At 28.6% G+C, this 14,641-nt stretch overlaps 2 protein-coding genes across 2 annotated transcripts in view; both read left to right on the top strand.

The window, feature by feature from the left end:
- The first annotated feature begins 349 nt into the window (after positions 1 to 349).
- On the top strand, positions 350 to 4,134 carry LOC126837918 (transmembrane 9 superfamily member 3). The gene is made up of 11 exons (XM_050571905.1): positions 350 to 690; positions 1,217 to 1,412; positions 1,491 to 1,613; positions 2,126 to 2,364; positions 2,426 to 2,557; positions 2,631 to 2,797; positions 2,880 to 3,105; positions 3,168 to 3,376; positions 3,453 to 3,599; positions 3,732 to 3,815; positions 3,881 to 4,134. Exons 1-11 carry the CDS (start codon positions 592 to 594, stop codon positions 4,023 to 4,025), a joined length of 1,767 nt encoding a protein of 588 aa, XP_050427862.1. The 5' UTR covers positions 350 to 591; the 3' UTR covers positions 4,026 to 4,134.
- Positions 4,135 to 5,318: 1,184 nt separating this feature from the next.
- Positions 5,319 to 14,641, top strand: part of LOC126837928 (60S ribosomal protein L17) — a 309,752-nt gene continuing 300,429 nt past the window's right edge. Inside the window, exon 1 of the mRNA XM_050571932.1 lies at positions 5,319 to 5,329. The gene's annotated coding sequence lies outside the window, so the exon portion shown is untranslated. The remainder of the gene's footprint in view (positions 5,330 to 14,641) is intronic.

The raw sequence follows: 14,641 nt of genomic DNA, 5'->3' as shown, positions 1-14,641 counted from the left end.
TCTTCCCTCAATTATATAAAATCACAATAATTTCTAATAATGCGTCATACCATAAATATTTGAAACCCCTAAAAAGTAAAAATGTAGTCGAGCCTACGGCCTTAGTTCCAAAGAAACGCGTTCAAGATTTCAAGAAATGGTTCATTTTCTATCTAAATTCTAAAATCTTACCTAGGAGGTCTATTAGAATAATTATTGAGAGCTGCTACTGAGATGCGATCGCGGCTGTGGTGGAAAGAGTCGGATGATACTATTAACGTGGTTATACGTACTATTACCAAGTTTAAGGTAATGTCATTTACGTATTTTATCTCGGAAAAGAATGTTATCACAAACAAGATTAAAAAGTCACAGACCGCGGTAGACGTCGCATAGTTTCATTTGATCAATGATAATAATAATAAATTAATAATATGCAGTCGTAATACATCGTACTTACCAAAAAAGAAAATTAAAGACGAACATCGTCCATAATTTGAATTTTGGGGCAAAACTCCTTCGGTTAATACTTTAATTTTGGCCTCCCCTAACAAATATAACACCGATATTTATCAGATTGATGAAAATGGACAGCTAAGTTATAAGAATATTATGATCTCGCATAGATCCGCGATGAACAAGATAATTTTGGTCGCGTTGTTCGTCTTGCAGTTGTCGTGTTTTGTGTATTCCGACGAACACAATCATTTGGTAACTATATACAATTTCTTCAACAATAAAACGGCTATTGATTACTTTTACTGTAAGGAAGTAAATAAATAGCTATAGTATTTTTGATGATGTCATCATGTATAGGCTTTTAAAAGTGGCAAATTTTTCAGTTGTCAGGTCGCAGTTTTTAACGTGGCATCTTGTTTTATGTTTTAACAATAACATAATAGTTTAAGATTGTAAAAGAAATGCACCTTAAATCTTTTGGAAAGTTGTATAGTGCATTATGATGGTATCCGTTTTTAATGTTATTCTTTCTACCTAGTGTGTTAAGATTGATTTCAATTAGTTTTAAATTTGTATGTGTATCGTATCTTAAAGAGCTTATCACACATTCAGTAACGGTTTTTATTTTTTTACAAGGGTCCATGGTTGGCTGACTATGAGTAAAATCTTTTAGAACAATAAATATAGGTGTAATTTTTTTTGAATGCAAGCATATAACACAATATAAAGTTTTTGTTGATTAGACCGAAAATGCCTATTATTTTTATTTATAATTTAGTATGAAGATAATGAAGAAGTGGTATTATGGATGAACACTGTGGGTCCATACCACAATCGACAAGAGACCTACACTTATTTTAGTCTGCCATTTTGTGCGGGAACTAAAGAATCGATAAGCCATTATCATGAAACACTTGGCGAAGCATTACAAGGTGTCGAACTCGTATACAGTGGACTCGACATACGTTACAAAGGTTGAATGAATTTCTATTTATACCAATAAACATTAAACTATATGGGCTCTTAATGTATTTTAATTTTTTAAATTTCAGCTGAGGAAGCCAAAATGCCTTATTGCCAGATCATATTAAATGAAGAAAAACTAAAAGCGTTTGTGTATGCAGTTAAAAATCATTACTGGTATCAAATGTACATTGATGATCTTCCAATTTGGGGTAAATTAAAATGATTTGGCTATTTGATGTACATTGAAAAACTTTTTTTGCAAGCTTAACAAAATATTGCATTTTAAATAATAACTTAAAACCCTAACTGACAAGGGGAGGGCACAGTTCGTAAAATACCAATGCAACATAAAAGAATGGGTCTGAGATTTTTATTCAGTGCACTTACAGAAATAAATATAAAATTAATTTGTTGTACCTGTAGTTTTATCTAGCTTATTGGTCTAAATGTTAAAACTTTAAAAAAACATGGGTGCAACGCCCTTAATTAAAATTTCACATTGGGTGAGGAATTTCATATGTTGTGGCCATTCCTAAATTCTACCTTTAGAGTTTAAAACCCAACATTTATTTATTTTTATTTTTTTTTTTGTTTTATTTTTGCGGTTTTTATTTAATTTGAATTGTTAAAATATTATTACTATTTTTGCAGTAGAAAGTATACCACTATCAGAGCAACTGTAGAAAATGTTTGAGTACAATATGGAATTATTTATTTTTAGGAATTGTTGGTGAAATGGATGAAACTAACAACAAGTATTATATATGGACTCACAAGAAATTTGACATTGGCTATAACGGAAAGCATATAGTCGATGTAAATCTTTCATCTGAAGCAAAAGTAGAACTAAAAGTCAATACAAATATTGAGTTTACCTACGAAGTGAATTGGAAACAATCGCCGATTACATTCAAAGATCGTTTCAACAAGTATTTAGATCCAAAGTTCTTCCAACACCGAGTAAGCCGTTATATTAAATGCAATGTTCAACTTTATGTTTTTACTCATTTTATTTCTCTAGATCCATTGGTTCAGTATTTTCAACAGTTTCATGATGGTCATATTCTTAGTTGGTCTTGTATCTATGATTCTTTTGAGAACTGTGCGCAAAGATTATGCTCGTTACAGCCAAGATGAAGAAGTAGACCTCATGGTACGTGTTTATTTATTACTCTTTCAGAGTTGACTTATTAGTTTGTTCATACTTAACATATTATTGATTTTAGGAAAAAGACTTGGGGGACGAATACGGTTGGAAACAAGTTCACGGCGATGTTTTCCGTCCCGTTTCGTATCCTATGTTGTTCTCGGCCATAATCGGATGTGGTCACCACATAACTCTAGTCACTCTCGTTGTTATCACATTCACAATTATTGGCGATCTATACACGGAGTAAGAAACTTATTAACACGACGACAACCTTATATTATTATACCTACCTATTAGCTGTTATTAAAGTATGTATGTTTTTTAGACGAGGCTCATTGTTAAGTACATCTATATTTGTTTATGCCTTAACATCGCCTGTTAACGGATACTTTGGAGGGGCTCTCTACGCCAAAATGGGTGGACGTATTTGGATTCGCCAGATGTTATTATCAGCTTTCTTAATGCCATTTTCTGTGAGCGGCGTGGCGTTCCTTATAAATTTTATCGCCATTTACTATCACGCCACTCGTGCGATTCCGTTTGGTTCGATGGTAAACACGAGTTTTGTTGTATTTAACCTAGGGTTTGAATATAATTTTTCTTTTTTTTTAAGGTTGCCGTAATTTGCATTTGCGTATTTGTGATATTACCCCTCACATTGGTTGGGACCTTGCTCGGTCGCAACCTATCAGGACAACCAGATTATCCTTGCCGAGTGAACGCTGTTCCACGACCGATTCCAGAGAAAAAATGGTTTATGGAACCTTTAATTATCACTTTGCTCGGCGGAATTTTACCTTTTGGATCAATATTTATTGAAATGTACGTATTGATGTTATTTCAGGGTTTGTTTTACCACGTACCATATGTTTAATTTGTGTTAACAATTATTACACAGGTACTTCATATTTACATCATTTTGGGCTTACAAAATTTATTACGTCTATGGATTTATGCTTTTGGTCGTTTTGATACTTATGGTAGTCACAGTTTGCGTGACGATTGTGTGTACATACTTTTTGCTCAATGCAGAAGATTATAGATGGTAATTTGATTGAAAATTAGTCGGTGGCATAGTTGTAGGGTGGATATACACTGTGTATACCCTTACGACTACACCATTCATACTATTATCCAGTAAACACATACTACAATAATTTGTTTTGTTATTTTTCAGGCAATGGACTAGTTTTGCGGCCGCTGGATCAACCGCGTCTTATGTTTATTTGTACTCGGTCTACTACTTTTTATTTAAAACAAAGTAAGTTTCATTAGAAGTTGTAATAGTTCAATCATTTTTTATAATATGTTTCTTTATTTTTACAGGATGTATGGTCTCTTTCAAACAGCTTTTTATTTTGGATACATGGCATTATTTAGTTTAGCGCTGGGAATCATGTGCGGCACTATAGGATATGTTGGAGCCAATGCGTTTGTGCGTAAAATCTATACCACCGTCAAAATCGATTGATTGTCAATGATCTTTATGTTATTCACACCTGTAACAGAGTCAATACATTATGTAAAATATTGAGTTAATAAAATTTAGAATAAACAACATGTTTTTAAATTTTCACTTATGATTCGATTACATCTGTTATTATTTATTAATTCTTTGCAGACTAAAAATGTTAATCTAGAGTAATATATATCCTAACTGTATTCATTCGCTAGAAATAACAAGTCTGATTTTTGTTTTAAACAACATCTAATATAGTTAAAAATAACATCTCTCCATTTTTTAAAAATGTATATGGAGTATTATATTATTATAATTAATTAGAATAATTATTATAATTTTTGTTAGTAAGTTTCAGGTGTAAGAATGTCAATTAGTCAAAACTGTTGGTTAACCTATAATTGATGATAAATCTAAGTTACAAATATTAAAACTGATTTTGTTAAATATTAAACTGAAAATTGAAATATAATATTTATTTGAAGTAAGATCTCATTAATTAACCTAATGTGAAAGATAAAGATTTTTTAAAATAACAAAATAAGATTAATAATAAATTTGAATCGGTCATTTCAAATATGACACAAATCACAAAATTGAAATTTTACACTAGCCACAAAAAATTTCATAACTTCATAACTAGTTTATCCAGTGATTCTAATTTCTTGTACTCAACATTTGTATTAAATATGAGTCTGACAAACTTAGATTTCACACAGAATACGTAACTAACTATATAATTATAAAATTTGACAAAAAGTAATTTTTGATAAATCGGTGACTTATATCGTTTTGAAATGACCGATTCAGTTATAATCTTAGTTTATGGTAATAAACTAAGTAAAGTATAAGAAAGATATTTACATAATTCTAGATAAGGTAAAATTAACCAGCTATATGTAGGTACTTTTTTATACATTAAATTAATACTACAATTGAATATTCACCAACATTTTAATGTCTCACAAATATTTTCTATCTAAAAAATTTGATTTTTTCTAAATTAATGCCGTAAACAAAAAAAAAAAATTATTCCACGGGTCTTCCCGCAAAATCTTATTACCAATTTATTTGACATTTATTTGTTTTAATATAAATGTTTTCCATTTTTACACTACATGGTCTAAAATCATAAAAAGTGATATACATACATCTATGATACATTTTGTGTAGTATTAAACAAAATTAAATACATTTTCTAGTTAAAAAATAAATTTCGAAATATTAGTATAAGTGTTAAGAACTATTTTAAAAACATTAAAATTTGTGTGTTGGTTACTGATAGTTCCTATTCTCTTTTCTATGCGTCTATATAATATGATGTGTGAAATCTTCTGAGGCCGTGCTGTATGGTGGATAAGACCAAAGAAAAAACAACTAGATAAATTACAAGAATGTAAATTTTATTGTTTTTTAACAAATCTTTTGGGAGAAAATAACAAGGATCATTTTATTTCCACAAGCACAAAGTATTAAGTATTCAAAAAAGGTAAGTGACTTGTTTAAATCATTAATTAAATTAAATAATATGTTAATATTTGACTAATAAAACGAATATAATATGTACAAAACAATTTTACTTAATTTACATTTTACCTCAAAACAGCTTTATACTACCGATGAAAATTTAAGCCATGTGCTCAAATAAAAGTTTTAATGTATTAAATTATTCATTGATAATGGTGAATGGGTTATTTATTCGATTTGAATATACCGGAGTGTCGAAAATGAAAATTTCTCATTAAGATGATAATTCACACGACGCCTACCTATATAATGTTGTTTATTTTGCAGGAAATATAAATTATCAATAACATTTTATGTACAAGTCCACCTGACTTACTAAAATAATTTTTGATTAATATTCTATTTCTCGAGTTAAAAATGTTCAATATTGCTTTATAAAAAAAACCAACGGTACCTTTTTAAGTTTTCAATAGAATAATAAAATAAAATGAATTTTCACGAATGAATGTAAAAATGTAATGTACACGTATGTATGTAAAAATTAAAATAAGAGAATATATAATGTATTTAGTAAAGGGGTGGAAACTTTTTCTTTATTTCACTTTTTCGAGCGTAGTTGGGACTTAAGATCTGAAAATTAAAATGAAAGTAAATTGATCTAAAGTGGAGTTAAAACATATACAATTTTATATAAATCTTTAAAATCGTATTTTTTAAAAATTATTATTTTTGCTATTTTTTCACAGAATTATTCATTTTCCAATCGACAGTTGATATTTTTAATAGACTATTATCTACTTAAAACGTTACATACGTTAACATTTTTTTGAAATTAAAACAAATTGTAGTCACTTTTACCAAATAACATGATCACAAACACATTTATTGGCCATAAAACGATTTATATTTGTATTTCATAGTTGGGAGTTTTTTTTTACATAGAAACGTTTATTTACAAGCAATTTTTTCACTTTTTAGTTTTAATAATTATTATACTACCACTATGTTGGTCCTTAATATTTATTATTTAAACTGTTATTGATTTTACTTTTAAAAACCCTCTTGGCCAGGGTAGACTTTTTTAGACCTCGAGGTGGTATGGGTAGCGAGACGAACGCAACATACTACGATGACTTGCTAGTCCTCTAGGTCTATTCCAACAATTGCCTTTCCATTTGGCCGACTCCAATGTCGATGACCAGTAATCTTTGCTGACCACCGTCGAAGATATTATAATTTATGTGGTCCGAAGTAATCACCACCACCAATCCTACCACGTACAAGGAAGTCGACAGAAGCACCGGAAACTGTACTGATGTGGACACTAACATCAGACGTTAATGTGTCAGTTTCTGATATCCTCAAAGGATATCACCACAGGCTTTTGTATAGTCTGGCCAAGACCAGGTCGTTGGAAAAGGACCAAAAGGCGATTAAGTCCAGCTGACAGATTTATGTTAGCCTGCGGTCACTGCGGCCGTACTCCCTGACCGGAATGCGATTGTTCAAACTTTCATATTCTATTATTTAGTACGCGTTACCAATAAAGTTGATGCTTAGTATTTTTTTAAACATAATATACTTATTTTGTGATCGTATGATAGACCAAATACTAAATTTTAAGTTTGTCAACCCATAATATCCTTTAAATCCACATTTATTGGGTTTGAGTCTAGAAGGGTTTTGGTTTTTTCATAATAAAAAATTATTATTATAGATTTGTACTTTTATACACATAGATCTATCATCAAACTAATTTCGCCTCTAAAATCCTATTTTTTTTTTGCAAAGATGCTACGCTTGAGTACAAGTTTTTAATTTTTCATAAATATTGATCGATAGAAGTGTATTCTCGCGGTGATGGCGTGTCCAAAGACCATTGTCATTTTCACTCGACGACATTTACACTTTTTCCAAGTGTTCAGTAGGTTTTTGCAGTCGTATTTTACTGTCTGCGATTTATTTTTACATGTCACTTGCACAACCATACATTTATTATATGCGTTCTATTAGTAGAATTTCAGTTTTAAAATTGTCCCCTTCGATGAACATTTATCAAAACAAGAAAAATAACACAAACGACCTTCAGTTGGTATAATATTCGACAATGATAAAAACGTTTTTCTTATTATGTCTTCGACCACGTTAGTCTGCAAGGTTTAATTTTCACTATATTATTTACTGTTACCCTTCAACAAGCAAACAGTTGCATCATGCAAAAAAAAACGGGTAAATTATCGATTCGGAAAACAGTAATGAGCGGAAACCTATTTCCGACAAAATATTTGATCGGTTAAAAAAATGGAAACTAGTCTGTGACAATGGACAAAAAAACTTGCACGTGCCGGTTTTACTTTAGCTAACTTGTCAAAGCAATTTATCTCTTAACATTTTTTTTTTTGTGAATAGTCATACAAAATTTACTAGGTAAATGTAGTGTGCCAAGTTGTTCACCATTTGACTTTACTCTTATTAGTCTTATTAAAAATGCTTCCCTAATTTTATTGAAATTTCTTTTATCAACAGCTTACGAGGTATGATTTAAATAATATTAATTATTTATTATATTTTTAATTAATATAATATAAAAATAGGTAGTAAATTATTTTTTTTTTATTCAACATATACAAAATATAAGGACGTAAAATGTATTGAGGAGCAAGGTAGGAAGAAACGCGCTTGTTAACTTTTGCAAGTGGTGTTTCACATTGTAGGTACTTTCAAAAAATTGTTTTTTATTTTTATAAAATATTGCATACTTACCTCGTTTAGCATTTCCTATTTTAACATGTCGTTCATATATTTTTTTCGTGGGTATAAGACTCAATAGCTTCCTCCATCAACTTATAATAGTTAATATATAGTAAAACACAATATTTTTCTCGTCATTATGATAGGCTAAATGAAAAAAAAATTGGATATTAAGATTGTAATTTTGTAGCGTTTAAGAAGTCTAAAAATTATCTTGGTAGCTATGATAACAAGAAAGTCCTAGATGATGGAGGTATAATATGTTATTTATTGCAATGCCTTACTTTTAGTCCTGACTGGCATATGAATACTTAACGTTAAACATCTTTTTCCTTGTCAGAAAGGTTTAATAAGGGTTCGTGTCAAGTCAGACCCCCCATATTATCAAAATCGGTCCAAATAAATTGTTAGTAGTTGTAACCAGGTTTTTATAGTTTGTAAATTCTTACTTTCTGAGAAAAACCCAATTAAAAATAAAAACCTACCTTATTCTGCCCAAATAGTCCCAGACAACTTGTAATTCATAGATATCAATTTGTAAGTAATTGTAACCTGGTAATTGTACCAGGTAAAAAATGTGTAAATTATTTTCCACCCCTCTACAGCATTTTGCAAGTTTTCGCGTAACCGGCGCAATGTGTAGGCAATTCAAGTGCTCGTGGGATAAAAATGCATAATTCCAGATTTTTCAATAACGTTTTTACAAACAAGTTAGTTTATACTTAAATGCCCATCGAAACAAAATATAATATAATACCAGGTGATTCTTTTAACGCCCTATACTAGTTAACTTTTAAAATAATTTCAATTTTGTAATGTTTCTTTTTAAAAAAAATTGTATTTATGTTATAGTACAATATTAGACAGTATTAAATTGTTTATCTCTTTTAGTATTTGTTAGAGCTTTATCAATTCTTAAAACTTTAATAGTAATATATATATTTAATTGGATTTTTAAACTAACAATAATTTACTGAAAATTTTGACTGGTCAATAACCAGTTTTTAATAATTATTTTTAAAGTTATTCAAGTTTAAAACTTAGGACTGGGGGTGGAGTGCGATTGAGAAATGCACGCAGATAAAAATAACTTATCCGTCTACCCTTACCCCTATTCTAAAATTTAAACATTAGTAACTTGAAAACTATTTATTCATAACCGGTCATACACATGGTCAATATACTATATAGAAATGTAATACCTTTAAAGTGTAGCCTGTGGTCGCGTTGCTATTATATCAATAGATTTGTTGATATTATGATTAATAGATAAACGGTTATTTAACAACAGTCTATAATAATTTATTTATTGTTTGTTACAGTATTATTTTGTTAATAATTTAATGTAAATTTTAATTATTCGAGAGTTTAAACTAAGCACTTCGCAAAAAACTAAAATAATGCATATGTGGTATTTTTGTAAGAAAAACGTGTTAAAAACGATCAATAAAGATATAAGAAACAATTATCCAAAGTAGTGACGGACCACTTACTTATTTTATTACTTCATGCTGCTTCTCATTATTAAATCTAGTAGGTATATAGGTTGGTATTTTATTTTTAAAAGTTACCGCTTAGAAAGTACTCTTTTAAAACAATATTTTAACTAAAATATTAAATATAACTTTTGAATATCAATTACAGATTATAAGGCATTTACTTGAAAATTGCATAGTTTAAATAATTATTTTATTAAAAAAAATCTCTTTAACATAAAAATTTGATTACCCTGTATAGTCGTTTGAGTCTATGTTGTCTTTAGGTAAAACGCACATCTTGCGACTATAATGCTTTTTAATAATGGAACTATCACAATTCACAAACACCTACATAATATGATGTTTTTAATAATCACGATAACCAAAGAATAGAACTCAATATGGGTACTTAGTAAATATTTGTACACGGTTTGAGATACTTTACTTTTTAGCTTCGATGCGAATCTTTGAAAGTATTGATTTTACAATGATGTGGTTTTGTCTTGTCTGCCCCTGGCGCCCCATAAAAACTTTAGAACTGTTGGACCGATTAACTCGAGTAGTATATGAATTGTATCCATGAGAGATACTATGGGTGTCAAAAGTGGACACATTTTTTTATTATTTGGCTTCATTGGCTAAATTTTTCAATTCTGATTTTGCTTATGAAAATGTTCAAATATATTGAAGACTTTGCCCCTATAAAATTACAGCCTAAAATCCGTAATTTAATAAAATCATTTTCACTGTCTTGGAAGGAATATTATTTATATATTTTAGATTTTAGGAATGAAGAGATGAACATAAGATTAATATATGAATGTAACATATTTAATATCAAAATAGTCTGCATTACTAGTATTTTTTTTTAGGGCGGAACATACTATGTGAAAAATGGTCAGATCAATCGAAATGATTTATTAAAATTTATTATACTACTATAATTACACTGTACGAACAAATTTTAATTTTTTTCTACGAACAAGAACCGCACTAGAATTTATCTAGATTGTCTAGTTATAATTAAAATCGGCCCTAGTTATCAAAATCACCGTTTTGTGGTCCTTTTGGGAGTTCTGTACGGTTAAAAAATGAATTTGAAATTGAAGTTTTTATTATAATTTCTTTGATGAATTTATAACGGGTTTCAGCATTAATGTATAGTTTGTATTTTTATTTAATGCCCAAAAGAAAACGAAAATGTCAGTTTTGTTTTTTTTAAGCTATTCAAAACTTTATAAAGTTTACGTGCTAAAGTAAATCATTGAGACCAGATTCTGATTTAGCGAAAGAAAAAAATCTATTTAGTTTGGTTTTAAGTTCCAAAATTGTGTTGTACAGTGTTACCAAACATTTAAATATATCAAATTTCTTGATTTAATAGCTGTGCTCAAATTCAGCATCGCTGATAAACTTTTCCATTGTTACGTTTCTTTCGCGATTTGAATTGTTGTGTTTTATAACGTTGGTTGCCATTTAAATTTTTTTTATTTCGGTGAAAACCCGTTCTATATGATATTTTTCAAAACACAGTATTTTGAAATGTATTTTAATGTGTTATGGGGCACGTGGCAGCGTTGTCGCTACCACTCAACAAGTGCACCGTTGAGGCAGTTTAGTGGTCAACGTGCCGCCGTCGTGTTCGCACGCGTTGCCGCCCGCTTTCGCCTAAAAATCTGATCGCAATAGAAAACGGTAAAAAAAAAATTGGTTCTTACATTTTTTTTATACTATTGAATTTCGTTTGCCAGTTCGACCTCGGGTATTCGGTTACGGAGAAATGTACTGTGGTGCCGCGTACGATACCTTACCGGGTAGCACCAAACGTGATTGGACTATAAAATTGTGACCCGCAAAAAAAAAACATTCAACCGAAATACTTTTATTTAGATTTTGCGTAATCCGTTTTGCATAACTCGCAGTTCGTTTCTAAGTGTTTGCCGACGTTAAGAAAAACAATAGTCATCGTGACACGTGCCACCTTTGAGTACTTAATATCGCTACCGCACAGCGGCGGCGGCTTTGACCGTCGGACGTATCCCCAAATATGTGATAGGTCGCAAGAATACAAATAAGTGAGCCAACTGTTTTTTTATATACACCTATACATTATTTTTATAGGCACCCATATTTAAAAGTCTCAACCATTATAATAAGGTCCTAAATGTTGAATACAGTTTTCATTTTTTTCTCTAAACTCAATAGTAAAGATATTATTATGTAAAATTCACATTCATTTTTGAATAAGTTTAGTAGCCTCAGTTTTCTGTATACCATTTATTTATAATATTATTTCCATAAATGGTTCAACCTAATCGCTAAGGTCCATACTTATTATGTAAAATGCCTCTTCTCATAAAAATCCGCCAATTTTTTTTTATAAATCCTAAAATATAATACTTAATTAAGTATATACTACTGTCTAGTACTTTTTTTAATAAAACTTGCGAACAAACAAAAGTAGCTGTATCATCAAACCAATCGATCCATCAAAAACATTGTATCGTTTCTTCTGACATAATGATACAAACACAGACATTATTGTAAAATACAATTTACTTTTAATCGATAGTTTCAACAGAAATTTACGTTATAGTTAACAGCTAGTCTAACCTCAAAATTAAGAAGTATCTTTTGACTTTTTGTTAGTATCTGTCTATATATATATATATAATATTGATCGAACTTAGATCAGATAGTTTTGGTAATTTACATTATACAATAGAGTTTACTATATAATAAGTTATATTTTTAAAAACCTTAAAATTTAGCTATAATAAGTAAACAAAAATTATTAAAAAATAGTTTTTGAGATGCGTTTCTGCGTGTACAAACAAACTTTAGTGTTAATATATACGAGGTAAATTAAATCAGTTTAAACAAAAAAAAAATAAAGATACACTTTTTCCAGTAAAATAACAAACAATTAAAATAACTTATAAACTTATATATATAAATATATAAACATCGATCTAGAACGTTAGATAAAAGCTTTAGCATTTTTGGATTTATTGATACTTAAATATTTGTCAGTAATCCTTCATGCAATTTTCGCAAAAACAGCTTATATACTTTAAATACAACAGAAATGAATGTTATAATTGTATTATTGTTATTTTTAATGTTCTTCTGATTATACATTACTAGTAGAGTATTTTATATTATCCTCTATGCCAATTTCTAAAATTAAATTGAATGGAAAAATGAATGTCATTAAATTTGTAATATACGAATTTAATAGAAAGAATGTCATTTCATCTAAAATGATTTAAATATTTAAACTATAATAAAATATAGATAAAAGTCTTTAATTTTTCACTAAGCGACACTAAAGGAATTTTGTTTGACTGATTTTATAAGATCATAACCAGTTTTGGTATCGTGGCTATTATTATTAAAAAATATATTTGGTTTTTACCTAATTAAAAAATAACTATTACAAAGTTTGTTTTTAAAATAACTTCAGTGTAACAATAGTTTTATATTTTGTAATGTATTTTTTTAGGCTTATATTAAGTAGTATTTTAAAGGATTGAACGACATGATGTTTTTTCGTTGTTAGGCAGGTAAATTTGCATAAATGCAAATTCCCTTACAGACAAGTTGCAAAACAACAAAAACTGGTGTTAAAGTTAAACGCCTACAAATATTTCTTCCAAAATACAGAAAGTAATACCATTGAATATGTACGATTTAGAACTTTGATTTAATAAAAATACCTTCCTTTATTCATCATTTATTTGAAAAGTTTTTGGAGTTAATTTGGTTTATCATTTATTAGGTAGGTAAATAATTATTATTACATATTATACGTAGAACTTTAAAACAAATATAAAATCATACTTCTGACTGATTACTGTTCATGATTTATATGTGTTATTTACAATGTTTTGTGTGATTATTAATGTTTTAATAGTTGAGTGAACACGATGTAATCCTATTAAGCAATAATGTATGTTTTTATTGTTTTATACGGCTAGTTTGTCGGCTAGATGTTTGTTACGCCATAATTAAGTATGTTTTTTTACTGTTAGTTTAAATAATCTTATCACCTATCGATTATTTCAATACATTTTAATATTTACAAATACAATTCTGGAAAACACTCGATAGCTGAATTTAGACGCTACGACAATTAATATGGAAATGGTAGTCTCTTATTAATTTTTATCAAACTAAGTTTGATTCACATAAAAACTGGGGCAAATTCTATACAAGAATTTAATTAAAAGCTAAAAGTATTCTTATCATAGGTCACGTTTAATTTTTCGTTCTCTTTTCTTTAACTTCTTAGAGAATTGTTAGTGCCACTGTTGTGTAAGATTCGCTGTACTTCACATCAATTGTTACAATAAATTAAATCACAATGATAATATTAAATTATTTTAATATTAATTAATAAAAAAAATTGAAGACGCAAAAATAACAATATTTACCCTACTTTGGGAATTATTTAAGTTCAAAACGTTGACAGTACTCTTAATACGAATAATTAATAGTTGTGTGAAACACTACTTAAAAGTATTTTTTTCATTAAACGAAAAAATCAATATGCATGTACAATGTTAAAAATGGATACCAATAATTATAAAAGCAGTTATTTTTTTAACTATACGTTATAGTATTATAAATTATAATATACTAATGGTTATAGAAAAAAATATATTATGAGATAAATTAGTTTGCATTTGACATATATTGAAAAATTATAATTTCATGAATAGCTGTAATACACAAAATACAATTATTTTTGCTATTATGTCATTTACCTGATGATTATTTTTTATTTAATTTATTTAATAACACCTTTTTTAGTAGTTTATACAATAAAAAGCACAATGTATATTATGGAAATTGGCTACAAAGTTTTGGATTAAAAATTAGTTTAAATGTATAATATTTTAGGTCTTAATTTAGTTTCACATATTTTAT

This window comes from Adelges cooleyi, unplaced genomic scaffold, assembly GCF_023614345.1.
Source record: "Adelges cooleyi isolate 19-005CV unplaced genomic scaffold, UGA_ACOO_1.1 ACOO_flye_CR_arks_rails_tigmint_CR_PRNA_30, whole genome shotgun sequence".
Lineage (NCBI taxonomy): Eukaryota > Metazoa > Arthropoda > Insecta > Hemiptera > Adelgidae > Adelges > Adelges cooleyi.
This window is presented reverse-complemented; position numbering and strand designations above follow the sequence as displayed.